Source organism: Hylaeus volcanicus, chromosome 3 (assembly GCF_026283585.1).
Source record: "Hylaeus volcanicus isolate JK05 chromosome 3, UHH_iyHylVolc1.0_haploid, whole genome shotgun sequence".
Classification (NCBI taxonomy): domain Eukaryota; kingdom Metazoa; phylum Arthropoda; class Insecta; order Hymenoptera; family Colletidae; genus Hylaeus; species Hylaeus volcanicus.
Genome location: NC_071978.1, coordinates 18,518,119 through 18,537,418, shown reverse-complemented (window position 1 = coordinate 18,537,418; position 19,300 = coordinate 18,518,119). Strand labels below are relative to the sequence as shown.

The following is a 19,300-nucleotide window of genomic DNA, read 5'->3' as shown; positions in this document are numbered from 1 at the left end:
TAAAGAAGTCTTAAAAAATGGTTTACTAGAGGAATGGAAGAAGATCCCACTCCGAATAACATCGACAAGAGTTGCAGCTATTATAAAATGAATTATTAATATTAATTATTCATAAATTAATGTAAATTTCACTTTTTGTATGAAGTTTGAAAAATTTAACAATTGTACGAATACTTATTGCTTCTATATTTCCATCGATTTATTGTTTTTTCTTGTTAATTTGTACAAGAATATGTAGAATATCATTCTTCATAAAAAAAGAAGTTAATAAATTACAATTTCACATACATAGTTTTTTGGTAATTGATAGGTGTACGAATACTTTGTACACCCACTGTAAAAAAAATTTAAACGTGTTGAACTTGGTACAAAAGATTTCGATTAGTTCAGCTGGTACTTTACGTGCTCGACAGCTGAAATGAATTATTAAGGATGAATTAAGAAATAACGACTTGTGAGTTGTATGAACCTCCATCACCTTGGAGACGTTTACGTTTGCGCGAGGAGATATCTGAAAAAACAAATTAGACCGAGTACCAACTTGTACATCAACTTGTCCGCAAAGAACAAGAAATTTTGTAACATTTACTTGCACGAATTAGAGCATTTTCTATTTTCATCAAATTCCATATAAACAATGAATTATTTCAGCTTATTTAAAATCTTCGCACTACCAATTATATCTTAAAAACTTTCTTAAAACAAAAGTAGTGTCCTTTTATATCGCTTTTACAAAAAATTACATAGGGCTTCTTTATCGAATATCTCAAATACTACATTCTATTTACATTCGGAGAAAATTCCGAGTTTACTAAATTCAAAGATAGCTCTTTAAACCATAAATTACAAAGCTCATAAACCATTATCAGTAAATCTCTAGAATTTAATATTGGTTCCTTCGATCGACAACAAATTCTTCAGCTACTTAATATAGTATTCCGGCTTAATGGGAAATCCGTAATAATCCCCACAGGGATCCGATAAAGCTCAACGAATGACAAATAACAGCACTCTTTGTCGCCGTTTTCTCGTTGACAAGATAACAGTGCCGGAAATTCGTCGTTTCATCGAACGCAAGCTACGAGGCGGAAAAAAGAAATTGCAATTCGCTATGGAGGACTTCGCGAACCGTTAAAGTAGAAGCTATTATATTCCCAGGATCGTTTCTACGAGCACGAGGTGGCTAAATTACGGTTTCTACGCGGAGCAGATGAACGGTAACGCCTCCGCGAGGATTCCGTCTGGCGGAGTCGCGAGAGGCCAGTTACAGTGGATTCGTGGTAGAAAAAGGATAGGTTATTGCCGACAGTTGCTCGCAACGGTACATACACGGTGAACGGAAAATGTCTGCGAGATAACTCAAATGTTTTTCCCTGCGAACGATTGTACATTAGCATCGTAACGGCTGTGGCGCCACATTTCTGTTCTGGAGATTTGAACGCGTGCCGTACGCGGTAAGCGAGTCCTTATCGAGACGAACTCGCTAATCAACGAACGAACAGTCCTTTCCATTTTATACGATGTATTTTATTCGAGACATTCCGCCAGGTAATTAGATTAATTTCTTTGATGGCGTGACTTTGGGAGATAAGAATTTTTTGTTTGGGAAGTTTCTTCTCTTGGAATCTTATCGACTGAGTTTATTCATTAAGGAATAAACGAACGGTTCTTTTCGCTTAATGCGAGATGTTTTATTCGAGATATTTCGTTAAGCAAATTTGTAAATGAATTAGTGCTGTAACTAGTGGTGTAACTTTGGGAGACAAGAATTTTTTGTTTTGGGAAGTTTCTTCTCTTTGAATTCTATCGATTGAATTTATCCGTCAAGACATAATCGAATAATCCTTTTCACTTTACTTAAGGTATTTTATTCATGATATTTTGTCAAGTAAGTCTGTTATTGAATTTGTTAGTTTGATGATATGACTTTAGGTGAAGAATCTTTTGACTAGGAAGGTCCTTTTCTTGAAATCCTGTCGATTGAATTTATCCATTAACTCATTTACTGCCAACTATGAGATGTCTCATAGTTCAAATTCATTGCAATTACTCAAGGGATAAGTTTATAGTCTTTTGAGTCACGAATTATTGCAAAAGAAGATCGTACATTTTCTTTTTAAAACAACAAATTTAATATCACTTTTTATTATTAAAATAATAACCTAGATTTCACATCTGAATGGGTTAAAGAACAGGCAAACAATTCTTTTCACGTTGTGTGAGACACTATATTTAAAATATTTTATGAAGTAATTTTGTAATAGAATCGGTCCTTTTAATAGTTTTGCTTTGAGTATTTATTTTGCATATTTCTTCTCTCAGGATTTCGTGAGAAGAATTGGTCTACCAAATAATAATCTTTCATTTTATGTGAAATATCCAATTTCCTTTGTCTAAAATATTACCTGAAACAAATTTGTATATCAGAATCAGTTCCGTTGATGATTTAACTTTGAGATACGTACCTAATTACTTTATATTTAGAAAATTACTTCTGATAGAATCTTAAGAAGTGATTGATCAAATAACAATCAGTTTCACTTTACATGGGATACTTTAGTTAATATATTCCATCGAATAAATTTGTAATTAATTTAGTTATTTTATGGGTTTAACTTTGAGGTACACTTGAGTATCTTTTGTTTGGGAAATGTTTTTCTCCAGCGATTGCTATCTATTTCATGATTGATATCTTTTCCTGGTTATTAGCAACTATGGAGTAATTGTTGACTTATTGAGTAAACGTAAGAATTTAATGAACGTTAGCGTTTAATGTGACTTCGTTACGAATACATGAGTCTAATATTCGCAAGAATGGCAGTGTAATTAGATTTTCTCTTATGAAACAAATTAGAGTTAGTCGTTGGTTCATGCTGTTACACCAATAGATCCAATTTCATATTGATGCATATGCAACATTTCTATCTCAATCGTTTCATACCCAACTTATTCTAAAGCTATAAGACGTATTGTCACTATAGACTTCAAACGTAATATAATGAATGGGTAGTTTTACGTATAGAATTTGCTGTATCATTTGAAACATGCAAATGCATAAAGTAGATATTCCAATACATATTCAAAATAAAACACAAACGTTGTCATGTGTATCGATTTTGAAGAAGTTACTACACAGTGTGCATCAATAACATAATGTTCGTTACATAAAGTACAAAATGAATTAAGTAAATAATAAGGTAAATTTCATATTTGCTTTGTTTATCTTTTCTATTCCTATGCGTTAATCCTTAGTAACCAATATCATTTAGTTAATCAATAATCCATTAGGCTGAAGAAGTAGAGGTGTAGCCTAACAACATATTATAGAAATGCGAGTCAAAAATATTTTAGAATTCCGAAGTAATTATGTAGTATCGTTCCGGTGTGAACCACTTGAATGGGAAAATAATTAATGCTATACGCTACTTAACCTAGAGTCCGTTATATTACCAGATTTGATGACTTGATAATGCATTTTACCTTTGATAAAGTATGTATGTAACCTCGTTTTCATTCAAACTCGCGATGCGTTGAAGAAAATGCTCAAGGATATGATTAAATAATTATCAGAAAAATGCAGCGACTCCGACAGATTAAGAAAAAAGTTCTGTTTGAATTCATGAAATCGCATTCAATCAGAATGATTAGTTATTGATCGCAGTTGTACCAAGTTATGGATACCCAATTACCTACATCCTTCAGAGATTATTGTTTCATTCAGGATATCCTGTGACGTTTGACCTACATAAATGTGTTAGTGGATAAAAAGTCTCTGTTGAATATGAAATTTCCTTGTACTTCATATTTTCAAGCCTCCAATTTTTTTTTAACATGTTTTGTTTCATATCTCGTAATCTGCTTGGACATTAGCGATGGGTTTGCCTTACTATCTTTTTAGGTACTGGAACTAAATTTTTGGTGGGAATGAGGTTGTATGAGATTGGTATTGCTTCCACATTGGGGTTGAATGGAATTTAATTTTTGTATTTTTTAGAGATTGCAATACACACGTCTTTAAATGAGTTATGTTTATTTATTATATTTTTCACACACATTGAGCAGCCTCATTGCAGAACTATTAAATTATTATTTTTCAGTGTTATTCAGTTATTCTTCATTAGCATTATGTATCAACCTGATTAAATGTTATATACAAATCCAAAAATCAAAATAAAATGTACTCTTTCTCAGCTTCGACATCACTGTTCAGTTATGCGAAATTAAATAATATTTTTTGGACCCATCGAGTTCGGTTTTATTTGTACGTTACGGGGTAAATTACATAGTGCCACTGTCTACAGTAATAGATAGTATATTTATACTACTAGTACTCCAATTGACCATTATGTTATCCAATACTTTTAGATTCTAATTTTGTTCACAGTGTACGAATTTTATTTTTCATGCTGCATTCTTTTACGAAGCTGCGAGTATAATTGCCACTAAAGCATTCATCTTTCAGTCACAAAACTCCCCGACCTTCCTCCCCGCAGCGAAGCCGATTTCTCGATCGCTCTTTGACAATCGAGTGTGACAATGAACGCGTTAAACGACAAGTCTGTAATTTACAACATCCTCCCTCTTTTTGCCTCTCACGTTCTTCAAGGTTGCTGATCATTAAATTATCAGGGTCTTTTTCCTCGTGACCACATACCTTGTATCGGTTAAACAAGTGTAACGCGTCGGTCAGAAAAAGAAATGGTCTCGGTTCAGCGATCGCGGCGGAAACTGTCGCCGTTCGTTCACGCGAAATCCATTCACCGTGAGTGTAACCGTTTCGCTTTTATTGATACATATTATTATTAGATCTGGCATTGCACGGAATTGACATTTCATCGAGATCCGTCTACATTTAACCAAATTTGCCCTATTTTTCAATCACTGGTTAGATTGTACACGAGCCTATGGAGAAATACAGTACTGTGCAAAAGTCTTAGGCCATTTATGGTACGTTACATCTTTTGACATAAAAATGAGATTGTTACCAATATAAAATTTTAATTTCCACTTAAAAAATGAAAAAGAAATTATTTCTTAAGCAGGTCCAGCGAAATAAATACATAATTACATTTGAGAATAACAGGTATTAGAAATCTTAATACCTGTGTTGTGAAGGAACTATAACTCAACATATTTCAAGCATAATATTTTGCTGATATATTAAATAAGTTTCTGTTAGGAAATCATTAATTTTACAGTCTCTTAAAAAAATATTAGAAGGCAGAGCAATTGAAGTAAATTGCTCCGTTACGTATACAATTTAATATTCTTGCTTAGAAAACTATACTAAATTATTTAACCAGTTACAGATTCCTTAACATACTTTCACTTATCGTATTTAAAGTTCGCAGTACATAACATAATTTCAACATTTCTTTGCTAACGAAGCCCAGAAATTTGTTCACTTGAAACGCTCATTAATAAAATAACGAAATGCTTGAAATGGAATTTTTTGTTATCTTATTCAAATAATTAATTTTAAAATATATATTTACGGAATAATAATTCAATTCTATTCTATTTCTCCTTTATCGAGGGAGTCTATGGAAAACTGTAATTTTAGTATTTTCACAAAAGTGAAAACTTAAGGTCGAAGAGTGTCGATTCGATATTATTATTGAAAATGTAAGGGAAAATCAACGAAAAGTGAAAGTGTTGTTTCACCGTTTCAGAAATGCGTTGGTTTCGTGGCCACGCCGAGGCACCGAGACTGTTAAGCCTAAGTCCTCTTCAAGCTGATGAAGACCTCGACGGAGCATCTTACCACTTTCATGCCGCGTCTCAGTACAGAGGTAAGAATCGTGAGAAACCGCCGATACAATTACCGCACTGGAAAAAACAGGATGCGACGGTAACTTTCGTAATCCGAATTACGATCGTCCTGGCGTCGTTAATTAGCCGCTGGCTACGAGTCAAAACCGAACGTATTTCTTCCCAATATAGTGCACAACTTTTCCCAAGATAACATTCTGAACCTTAACGAGCACGCGAAGACACTTGACGTTAAACTATTTACAACTCAGCGAGTTAATAAATGTGTCACTTGATGCATAAAATTCTGATACAGGTTCTGTATCGTTTCTTGGAGTAAATAAAATATTTCCCACGCATTTCGAGTTGTTTGGGCCTCGATAAATTAAATCAAAAAACGAATCTTATTAGTATTTATTTATTTATTTTGAGTGGTAAAATTCATTTGATCTAAATGTATTTTAAATTATAAATAGAATCATTGTGTAAAGATTAAAAAAGAAAGATTTTAAGGATGATAAAGATTGCTTAATGTTATTTAATATTCGATTTGACGTAGAGATTGTTCTAAGTATTTTAACTTGTAACGCCTCTCTGACGTTTCGCAATGTTGCATTAATGTTAAATTATTTGTAAACTTTTTACGCATGGTTACGAGACGCTTTTGTCATAAACTCATTATTGTATATCAAAAAATAATCCTGAAGTACGTGTACACTACATTATAGCTGAAGAGGTTAAATATTTTGGGTATTTTAATAGAGTATTGGACACAACGAAAAAATGATTGAAAAGATCTGTTATTCTATAATGTATTTAATTCATTTTTACCACCAAATACTGTCGTTTAAAATTGTTGCATAATTGAGGGTAATTAATTATTATTCAGAACGAAGATTCTAAATTCAAAAGAAAACTTGTTTAATAGAACTCTAAATATTTAGGACAATTGAATGTTTGCACAAATAGCAGTGTTGAGAAGAAAGAAACTAGGGAGTGTATCAACAGTTATAATATGTAACTGTTATTGTTGTCTTTTCAATAATGTATATAGCCCAACTATAATAATTTTAAATACTAAACCAGACTCTTATGAATTTGTTTAAGAACACCTGTGTACTAGATAGCAACATCCTCAGTCACTACTCAGTCCTTTAGACATAGTCCACACGAGATAAAATACCATGACCTTTTTCTCTCTAACGCAACATGATATTGCATACACCTGCTTTAGAATCATCAGAACACACTTCATTAACTGCGTCGTACATTTCATGGAAGTATCGATAAATTATTTTCTGAATAATTGTGTTTGTTCTACCTTTATATTCACAAACTAGAACTTCTTAGCAAACATCACGATTATATCACAGTAAAACTATTGAAAAATTTATTCTTTAATTTTCACATTAGAAATTTATTCTATATTAGACAGGAATTCTCTCTTCAAGCTTAAAAAAGTGACCTTGAATTCAATTGAATCCTGACGAAGAGAATAACCTTCAATTTGAATTCTAGAATAGAAAGTTGCGACTTGGAGTGGAAACGTTCACTGGTATCTAGCAACACTTTTTTCTTGAGTTTTCCACGTCTCTATATGGACTGATTGTTTACTTTTTCATGTAAAGCATCGCATTTTGGCTAAACGAGCAAGTAACCTACCCATGAAGTGCACTTTAGGCACGCAATGTTTTATAAGTTCAACGAGGCTGTAAACGCCACGTGCACCGAGCCAATGTAAACTGACTGCAATAACCGCATATCTTCTATAAATGAAGTTTGTGGAAACGCGTGGTACATTAGAAAGTTTTATGAGCTGTTTAAAATGATCAAAGAAAGAGTGCAGTGAACGTTTCAGAGTACATTCTTTCAATTAGAGCGTTTTCTTGAATATAAACTTGACTATACCTCGTACATGTGATAGTAGCAGTTTGATAATAAGGTTCATTACGTTAGCATAAACGTATTGACAGTAGAGCGTCGATTACCAGAAGTAGGACGGAGAGACAACATTTTCAATAATAGAAACAGCATTTAAATTCCTCCATTTTGTTGATATTGCTTTCAATTAATCCATTCACTATCTGGTAAATTTAAAACGTTTTGCCTTGGGAGCCAAGTTTTAATACAGATGTGTAATCTAGGTTATTAGTTTGATAATAAAAAGTGATATTAAATTTGTTGTCTTAAAAATAAAATTTACTCGAGTAATTACTATCAATTTGAATTCGAGACATCTCGTGGCAGTGAATGGGTCAAGATAAACAGCTTTTATTTTATAAACTTCATATCCAATGGAATCAATAAATAAATAAATTGATAGATAGAAGATTTCAACTTCCAAATAATGTCTTCAAATCAATGAGTAGTTACAATTCGCAGCATTAATTTAAATTTATTTAATTCATTCGCAAGGTATTTAAATATCTCTTGACTCTTAGAGGAATATACTTTGTAAAGCTAAAGCTTTGTTTTGTAATAAAGTTCTGAATTTTGTGAAAGAAGGTAACAATGTGAACATTAGTGAGCGGATTATCAAGTTACAGAAATCCTATGTTATTTGTGCTGCTGGGTACAACAGCATTGCAAAATAACGACGGGATTAGTATATACGTTCTTCTGAGACAGCAATCCCAGTGTTCTCGCAACGACGGTCGTAATGCCGCTAATCTTAGTGTGTATTTACGTTGCCAGCAAACGAACACCATCACCGGAAAACCGCACTCTTCGTCAGCGTATTTCTATGAATGACTATGACAACATCATTGCGGTTTTTGGTGCGAAACCCGGCGCTAGGAGCGACGAAACGTTGACCCGACTGCGCTATCCATTTTTACAGTAAACTCACAAAGCTCGCCACTTTTTTTGCATTCTTTTCGTCTGAAGTTAAATTATTGTTGTGTATTGCCGTTTCCTCTTACGTCATTTTAGCAATTCAGATAGGCTGCGAACACTTTGTTCAATAGTTGATAATAAAGAGCTAGTAGACAGTTATTGATAAAGTTATTGAAAAGGTTCTAAAAGGAAAAATTAATTAGATTTTATAGAAGAGAATTGAGAATCTTTGCTGTACAACGATCAAAATTCTTTCCACTTTAAATCAGTTTTATTACATTGCTTTGCATAAAAATTTGACAAATTAAAGGTCAAATTTAGTATTTGAATTTTACTTCGTAACAAAGAACAGTCTCGTGAAAAGTTGCATTACAAATCACTGCAGTACTCTGTGCAGTGTATGATGTATATTTTCAACATATTCACTTTATTACAGAGAAATTCACATTTATTTTATTATGGATCATGCAAGGTTGCATGGTACCATGCAGACCTCGAAACTTATAAAATAACCTAAATTGAAATACTACTGTTGTCTTATTTCACGGTTACTTCTTTCTTGAAATACAATTATGGTATCTAATTTGTATCCGAAATAAGGAAAAAGTAAAATGCACTTGAAAATGAATAACATGTTGTAAATATATGATATTTTGTTATGGTTAGTAATTAGTTTTTTTATAGTCATTACTCAACATACGTATTTACAATCTTAAATATACGATGTGATAATAGTTTACATTACTATCAGTCGCAATCATATAGAGTGTCGCAAGTTCTAACACAAGTTTCGCCAGCACGTCACATGCTTAGCTAAAAAAGTATTAATATTCTAAATAACGAATACATTTATTCAGAAGAAAAAAAATATTTATTCGTCATGTATACCTTAACATTGCTATTTAGCATATTTGTTATTTCAAATAATTAAATATCTTGATCATTTGAAATATATACTATTTTAAATAAAGCAATACATAACTCCACAACTTGAAATATCCATTATTACAAGAAAATCGATATTGCCGTTATTTCGAAATAATTGTTGCAACAAATAAAAAAACTGTAATATTATTTCACATTGCTATTTCTTATTTTCATTTCAAACAAAAACTTTCTCATGTTTCATGATCAGGCAAACAGTAAAATAGCCGTGATATTTCGTAAACTCACCTCGAATGCTAAAGAAAAACCTTATAATATCGTTGACCAACAGTAGTCCTGCGGCGTTAAATAAATTTCAGCGAATTCCTTTGTAACAAGAAAGATCGATGGTAAAAGATTTCGTAATATTACGAACAGGTAAATAGAAATTAATTTCACAATTACTCTACGTATTTAAATAAGATATCTATTAGCCTAATAGGAATATACGTAAGTAATTTGCCAGAATAAACCATAAGACGTTAATCAATGTTTCTTATATTTAATCGTAAACTAATTATTGAAAAACCGTAATAAAAATTCTGTATTGAGTCCCCGAAAATTACCGAATTATTTCCAAAATTTAACAGCTTCCATTGCGTTTTCAATTTTCTTCTACAAAGTATTTCAGAAATGACTAACGACTTCCCGAATCTCTTTCATTACTTACACAGCAATCAGGATTCTCTTTCAACAATCATGTTTAAGAAAGTAGTATCGTAATTACAATAATCAAATTTGAATTTTCTGTTTGACCACTTCCTGTTGAAAAGAAACGAAGTAAAGTTTAATCACGTTATATTCAGGATTAGTAAATACCTCGGACCACGCTTTCTTGAAATTTTTACCTTCCTCTTACGTAAACACTGATTACACGTTCTTCTGCAATTATTGTCCCGCCGCGCTTTCAATTTTGTAACGTTGGACAGACTTTTGACAGTCTGGTTACAATCCAATTACCTCGCTCTCGGTGAAATCGTTCCTCTCTCTCTGTTGTTCTCGTCCATCAGTTTGTCATGATGCATTTACCACAGAAGCACGGTGTCCATTACTTTTTTTTTCTGTCATGAAACGCTTTCTTCGATCCTTTCTAACCCCGAGGTCCATTTACCGTGTAACTCTTAGCCACGCTCTCTATCATTACCGTCGATACTCGAGAAATACAGATATCGAGCGAAGCTCGCTTCCTGTAATTCGCTAAATTCGTTCTGATGTTTACTTGAAACCAGAGAAGATACTGCTACGGGTATTTATGCAATGCCGAAATCGTTTAACCAAATTATACCTTTCATATTAATCACGGGCTCCATTAATCTCTTCTCTCCTAAGATTCGTTTTCTTTAATAGAAATTATTTAATGTGATATCTCTACAGATTGAAATTTATATTTGTATACGTATGAGAATATTAAAGAAATTGAATATAGTATTATTACGATTATCATTTTACCTTAATATTATTTAATTTTTTTTTGTATGCACAAAATGATTTCATTGTGCTGTTATGAATTTCACATTGTTGTTATATTTTATCATCTAATGTTGAAATTTAAAGCTATAATCGAAAACAAAAAGATTTGTACTCTTTTAGAAACATGACGGTATTCGTACATAAATATTGTTCATTTAAGTACTAAATTAAGAAGGTATGAGCAAGTATATTATATACAACAATATGTATAATTTAGTGAAAATACAATCTGTGTATAGAAATAACTAAATGACTGAATATATTTTTCAATAAGTGTTAGGTTTAAACAGCCTTTGGCTTTAGCTGTTGTAATAGTAATAATACTATCTTTCTTTTCGATATTGTATCTGTTTCGATATTTTTATATTTAAAAATAGTATCATTCAACGGTAACCAATTATCACAATCTTAAACCTGTTAGACCAACTATTAATAGAAATTAAAAAAGGAATGAATTCTCTGCTTTTATAAAACATTGAACAGTAATATCGACCCAATCTCTAAGAAAGTCAAGTCGAATCATCTTCCAAAGGATGTCCCTTCTTCCAAGTCAAAACTACCGATCAAACAATCTCGTATCTACATAAAAATGTATGTCAGAAATGAAGCATACTAACAGCTTCCTCTGTTTTACTTTCATACTTCACACTTTCTTCAATTTCTCAAAGAAATTCACACTCAGGCAATTTGCTACTTCCGATTCCTTCGATTCTCAGCCTCCACTTCCTCAACCCACCGTGCTCCCTCTCGTCGGAACTATTTTTACTATCACTCGAGCAACGTACTCATGTGAATTGCTCATACGGGATGTCCTGCCTTACACACATCCTGCGCGAGCGTCTTAGGCACAAGTTGGAGTTCATATAATGTCACGCTACACGGAAGACGATCATTTTCGTCTTAAGTGTCACTGCTAGACCAAGTTTTAAAACTATCGTCACGTGTTTTATTCTCATCGAACGAGGACATATCACCTTTAGGTGAAGGCGAACTTATACAGCGACGGATTAACCTTGCGTGTGGAGTATTCGAAGAAGATTGTCCAGAATTTCATAGAATGTAATATGTGTTTAAATTTTAATTTCGATGACCTAAGTGATCAAAGTGTGATCTACATGGAATGGTGGAAAGTGTCATGCTACAAACTCATTATGGACTACAATATTTGATATACCCATTAGAAATTTACTGTTCTTTTTAAATGTGTAGAAAAGTAGATTGCAATTTAAATTTTAAATATTTTTTCGTCATCTTGCATCATGATGATACTGAGATTGTTTTCAATAATTAGGAGAAACAATAAATTTTCTCTAGCTTTATTTGGTGTTCATGCAATTGTTGAAAACATAATTGTTAAGTGTTCTGGAATAATAAAGACAAAACCACAATAGATAAAGTTATTGCGTTAGATAAAGTATATTTAATACATAAAAAACTTTTCAATACCGTGGAATATTTAGATCTCCCAACGAGTTTTTTGCGCTCGTATATCAGGCTCACTTAGAATTAATGGTGCTGATAATTCAGCACCTCATAAATAAAAAATGAGTAGGTAAATATAACGTGCGGGAGTATAAATCTGTTCGTTGACAAGTGGAAAAATATGTGCAAAATATTTTACAGCAGTGTTTCTCAAACTGACGTCCGCAAACTCTTTACAAAAAAAAAAAAAAAGAATTGAATATACCTAATGCAATAAGAAAACATTGCTCAGAGTAATTTACCTTTATTAAAAACATAATCAAGAAGTTTTCTCTTTCTAGTCATTGTATAAACTTTATATATCATATATTTTATACATAATTCATTCTACTTTTTCTAAACGTAATAAAAATAGCAAATTCTAATCAATTTTTCCTTTGCAATAAAACATTTTTACCTGGAAGTCGAGTGACATGAATTTTTTAATATTATTCAATTAAAAATGATTTAGTTATTATGAAATAGTATCGGTGAGTCCTAAGAATTACTGTTACTCTTATTATTATATTTATTTCTTGTGTCTAAGGGATTTTTTTGTTTATATTTATTTTAAAAGACTGAAAGGGTTTTCAGTAGAGGGCTTTAAAAGTTTGTTCTTTAATCAAAAAATGTTATCAACATAGTCGTAGATGTTCTAATTGTCTAAAATGTTTAACTGTTAATCAGCCTCAAAGTTGATGTAAAATCAGATGTATCCCATACCATTTGTATTTTATTACAAAAAAAAAAGCTACTTTTAAAAATCTTTTTAACACATAATCGTAAAGTTATAAGGAAACAAAGAGCATTTTATAGAGTTAGCCCAATTATGTAACGAAACAAAGATAACATCCCAAGTCTGTATAATCAGGCATTGTACATGCAACAATCTAATACCTAGATCCCTTTAATCTGAAATCCACCACAAAGTACGTGTTTTCTTTCGACAGACATGTCCCCGGTGCGATGGGCTCGCAGGAAATCGTCGAGTTCCGAATCGGAGAGGAACTGCTACAATGTACAGACGTCTCAAGTGACGACCGAGCGGAGTCCCGCCAAGAAGGACAAGAAAAGGATCCAAGAAGAGAGGCGACGTATCGGTGAGAAGCGGAACCCAATCCTGGACCGAGTGAGAAACACCAGGCTGAGCTTCTTCAAGGACCGTGATTCCGACGACGATGATCAGGAAGAAGATGAAGACCCTGACAAGCTACAATTCCGTTCCATGTGCGAGCTGAACCAACGCGGTATCACAAGAAACGAATTTCGCAGGTCGGTTTGCGAGTCAGACTTGAAAGAAATCATAGAGGAAGAGAAGATCCAAGCCAAGAGGAAACGACGCTCGAAGTCCCAGAGCAGACTCCCTCACAGGAAGCATCAGGAAGAACGCTTCTCGATCCTTGGCTTTCGTCCTTCCCTCGAGCAAAAAACACCCGAGCGATCCAAGAAGAACATCGTCGAAGAGAATCAACACTGTCGCAGGTGGCGGAAGAGCAAAGAATTCGTTCAGAGTCATCGCGACTCTGGAAGACCGATAGACCACGATCCCGAGGTCACCGTTGGCACCGAAGACCCATCGTTCAAAGATGGCTCCCAGTTCGACAGTATAACGCCATCCAGCTGCCTGGCCGCCAAGTTTCGGGCGATGCAGGACAGGTACCTGAAGAGCTCCACCAGCAAGCTGATCGCGAAGATCTACAAGAAGGAGGGCAAGGAAAGAGAAAGAAGAAGACTGAGGAGTTTCTCGTACGGTACTCTGCCAGGGCTCGAGGAACTCCGCACGAACCCTCTGTACGAGGAACAGGACCAGGACGACAACGACTCGGGAATCCTGGATAATGATTCCGCGACCAGTTCCCTGCTCGACGACAGATGCAGCAGCAGCGCTTCCGGCTTGCTGACCGGCCTGAACGACTCGTCTTTGAATTCTCCGCCGCAGCTGCCACCGAGGAAACCTTCCTCGTCCATTGTGGATGTCGAGAGGACCGCTAGGCTGTTCTCCAGCCTGGACGTTTATTGCAGCAGAAACGAGGGCAGAGGTTGCAGACGGGACGCGTCAAGAGCACATGCTCTCGAGGACTCGACCAATCAGATCTGCCAGGCTGCGAACAACGAGCTGATAGATCGACGAGATCGACAGGATACGAAGAAGTCTGATAGAAAAGAGATAATCACCAGTCTCGACGGGAAAGAATCGATGAGTTCGGAGAGTAATCAAAGCGCTAGGTTACCAGTCATCAGGAACAGGCCGTACACTATCGAGACGATGGTTGTAAAGCTGCCTAGAGAAAGTTCTGATCAATGTTTGGGTATCTTCATCGCGAAAACAGCAGAATCGAGCCCTGGCTACCTGGTGGCGCATGTGGTACCGAATGGACTGGCGGATAAGGAGGGCACCTTGCGAATCGGCGATGAAATCCTCATCGTTAACGGGAAAAGGTTGCGAGGGCTGAACATGGCCGAGGCTAGGAAGATCCTCGGGAGCGGTAGCGGTCCTGGGGAAGTGGATATTGTCGTCTCGAGGTATTCCGCCGTGGATCAGTCGCCTAAGAAGCTGAGAGAGAGCAGCGTTGATTATGAGAACGTTAACGTGGAAAATGGCCATGGAGTCATCGTTGAGAACTCTCCCAAATCGCGATTCACCAAACATCAGACGCGGCACCATCGCGACAGGAAGAGCGAGTCTAATAGGTCCATGTCTTCGGATAAATCTGGGGTGAATTTGGATAACAGTGGCTCTCAAAGCGTCTCGAATTTTTGCACCCTACCCAGGAGACCTCGAAGCACCGTCTCGACGTTCCTCACTGTCGTCTTCCAGAAGGGTCCTGGAAAGAAGTCTCTGGGATTCACCATCGTGGGCGGGAGCGACAGTCCTAAAGGAAGCATCGGTGAGTCCATATGTCCATTCGGTAACGTTTATTTTTTATTTGATAATAGATTTATTACAACATCGTAGCCGTGAGCTTGAACCTTTTTCGAACGTTCTAGAAAATGTTTGCTAGGTCGGGTAATATAATTGTTTGTAATCCTGTTCGCTACTTGTGTGTTGTGCCGTGTCTGGAAGAATCGTGTTGCGATTTAGTCTCTAATTCTACCGGACTCGGCTATCCTCTAATGTGCGTTGACTGCGAAACGATTAATATTAATGCACTGGCTGATCGAGATTAAACGGTCAAATTGTGGGAATTGTTCTATGAGTAGACGCGAAGAAGAGACGTTATATAAATGTAGATTCCTGAATGGTTTATTAAAATGTGGGAAAATGATAGACATAGAAGAATTGACGAGATGTTAGCATCGTTTGTTCGATATACAGGGTGTTTCGTTTAAATCGAAATGGTTAAATATCTCCATTTTTAAATTTTATATTATAATAAATGTTCTCGCATTATAGTTCAATGAATTTGTTTAAACACGTGTTAGTTATAGATACAAATATATAAGATTCCATTTGAAAAATTAATTTCACTTACAAGCAAATTATTTATATAAATACAGTCGAGCCTCCTATATCACGATTAATTCGTACCGTGGTATAAGGAATTTAAAATTTGTGTGAATCAAATTAATTCGTATCGCGTTACATGGAAATTATGTTTTAAAGGTACCGCGTTATAGAAGGGTTTACTGTACACATTTGTTGTTAAAAATTCTCAAAGGTTTTAAATGTAACCTGTCTCGACGAAAATAAATATCAATATTGTATACAGCATTCGTACAAAAGTGTTAGAATTCTTCTCTAACAAAAAGTATTATTTATCCATTATACCTACAAGACTTTAATGAAGCATTGAATCTATATTGATATAATATTGTTTATATCTACTCATAGAGTAATTACAATCTGATCGTTTAACTTGAGACCGCTCTATATTAATTTCGGGGTTTTCTTAAGATACCTTAAATGTATGCGATACAAATTTTTTCGTACTTTACAAATCTTAATGCGATTATGCAACAGTCGTTTCTTAAAGAGTTCGATATTATTCGTACGCAACTCGTTAATTCCGAGTTTGTTAACATTAACAGACTAATTTGAAGGTTATCAATCTCGAGATCAGTTAACATTAACACACTAACCTCGTGATAGGATTCAACGTGTTATTCAAACTAAAATTTAAATATAATAAAATTTTTAAAAGCCTTCAACATTTCCTGTCAAGCAACAATAGTTTTATTCGTTGTTCGGTACCATTCGAGTGCTATACACTGTCATTGCCACTATGCTATCCCGCACTAGACAAACTAATACTAATTACGTAATCGTTTCGAGGGTATTCCAAAACTGGTTTCGAAGCACTACCGGTTCTAATATTCTACTTGAATACAAGACGAGTCGATTATGTGTTTAATATCATACATGATAAGTTGTACTCACTCTGCAGAATGAATTATATATATAATAATTCGTCTGAATAAATGAAGATCTCCTTGAGATCTCGTCAAAGACACCATTACTAAAACAAACAGTTTTCCTATTTATATATGTGATACTCAAACTGGAATAGTGGCCTGTAGCAAAATCTATTATGCCAAGGTTAAGTGCCAGATTCTATTAAAAGCATTTATTACTTCTTGAATGCATTAAGGATTACCAATATTGAACAGAACTTATTCGATACTGTCAATGTTGAGATTCAGTATTAATCGAATATGTCGTTTCAACCTCCAATCTCTTTGCAGAACTGTTTATTGTTAAAAATAGCAGTCGCAGTCACAAGAGAATATAATCTGAATATTTCACGATGAGCTGTACACCAAGTCTTTAAAAAAGGTCCTAACGTTGTCAGACAGAAGTGAAAGTCTACACCTACAAATTTTTGCACAGATTGAAATTGCTAGATCAGAGTGATGGAACATGCATATAAATTGGAAAACGCAAAGTAAGTTTAGACATTGAAGTACTTTTTAAAACTGTAAGTAATTTGACCCTTCTTCATTGGTTTCTATAAATTTTCAGACGAAAAAAATTCATCTTTAATGGTCCTGACACGTTCAATTCATACGATTCTATTTCATACCAACTCAAAAGTTCGAAACGTTTAAACTTTAAAATAACAGAAATATAACAGAAACTATATTCTGTTCAATATTGTTTAAACTTTAAAGGTGGTGCTATAGTTACGCCCCACAGTGTAGCAGATCAGTATGGAAAGCCCTAACTTCCAATATTCCTCCTCAGGCCCAAGCGTCATACATTGCTTCGCTACTATAGTCTATCAGCTTCCGACTCGCAGCATGATTCTACCCCGATGTGCCCGTTCACGTCGAATTCGACTGTCGCGATAAAAATACCCAATGTTTTTCATTATCGTGCCTTCATCCTATCGCTGCGTAGAGCGTCTTATCATCGCGTGTTCTTCGCTCCGGTGACGTCTATTTGGAGAAGCTGGGACCTCAAGCAAGCAAAAATATCACCGATCGCGACACCGTCTGCTGCTTAGATATGGCAGCGGTTTCCTGCCATAACGTTTACGCGCTAGCTCGAACCGACGTACGCGTAGTCGATAAATTGCTTATGCATGTATACAAGCAGGTCTCGAGTTTTACGACGCCGCGGTACCCGCAATCGTGGCCAAACCAGCGCGTAGAATCTGCGTTTCGTTAGTACAGGAAACATCGCGGTGAAGTCACCTGGTTTGAGTACTTTTCATTAAGTTCCTGCATGCGGAACATTGTTCCTTCGATTCGAATGTAGAATACATCTAGCTACTTCCTGGAGAAATAAGAATCACGAGGTCACAGTACCTATGTTGTTTTCGTTTAGGATTTTCAAGATGAGGGAATGACGTTAAGAAACAATTAGGCGTGTGCCGTATCTTCGAAGATCTATTTCTGTTATCTATGAGGCAATAGTCGGATTACATTTGGTCTTTACGATTTCTTCCGTTAATTTTTGATGGAAGTTGGAATCAAGGCTTGCTTTTGATATTATATGATGAAGCATAATGACGATAGAGATTATTGAGGATGATAAGAGTCATAAAATTCAGTTTAATCAATAAATTATGAGATTCGAGTACCTATATCAACTATATCGAGGATTATTCATTTTTCATTTAACATACTTCCTCAGAGCTGATTCTATTACACTTCAGGCAAGAGTCGTAAATTTCAAGTGTCTATGTTGTCTAGGTTGAAGATTTCCAAGATAAGAGTATCGCGTTAAGAATTAATTTTGTCGAGACGAGTGAATACCTTCTGTGAGCTATGTATTTTTTGATAAAGGTAATCAAAGAATACTAGCACTTAACTTGGATATTGATCAAGACGTAGGCGTGTTGGTTGACTAACAGATTGATTGTAAATAGGATGACAATGATTTAATTTAGAGTTTGCATATACTAGGGGGACCCGAAAGTAATGTCGTTTCTGCGAATGTTATATACTTGTTTATCGTTTATCAGTTCATCGTGTACAAATTGATTTTTATCGATCAGGTGTTGAAAATTTGTTCAGTAGATAGCGAAAGGTTTAAAAATAAAAACTTGTTATAAATTTATTTGTTTGAATTTAATGTGAAAGAAACGACATTACTTTCTGGGCCCCCTAATACATGCACTATGTATGAGTGGAACAGTTCAATTGAACACGTATAGATATTTCTAATTGGCTGATCTTTTCATTCGTCCCTTTTCGGAACGTTAACTTGGAATGCAACAAAGCGAGGGCAGAAGAGTAGTAAAACTCCTAGAACTTGTAGCTTTCTGGGCCGTCAGGTCTATAAATTTAAGTACCCAAGTATTTCAACGCTTGAGCAACTGTCTGTGAACGAAAGTATCCACTGGTAAACGGATGTCTGATATTTTTGTTGCGACGAGTGTAGAGTGACTGTTATTTCGTACAGCTCTTTTGATCA

General features: G+C 34.8%; 1 protein-coding gene across 2 annotated transcripts in view; it reads left to right on the top strand.

Moving 5' to 3' along the window:
• The window catches only part of LOC128873196 (inaD-like protein), an 88,529-nt gene that overhangs the window by 66,460 nt on the left and 2,769 nt on the right, over positions 1–19,300 (top strand). Inside the window, exons 2-3 of one of the 2 annotated variants that reach the window (XM_054116579.1) lie at positions 5,673–5,792; positions 13,392–15,329. In XM_054116579.1, coding sequence (XP_053972554.1) covers positions 5,675–5,792; positions 13,392–15,329 — 2,056 coding nt within the window. In that variant the 5' untranslated portion in view covers positions 5,673–5,674. The remainder of the gene's footprint in view (positions 1–5,672; positions 5,793–13,391; positions 15,330–19,300) is intronic. The other variant, XM_054116580.1, reaches the window with a different exon arrangement.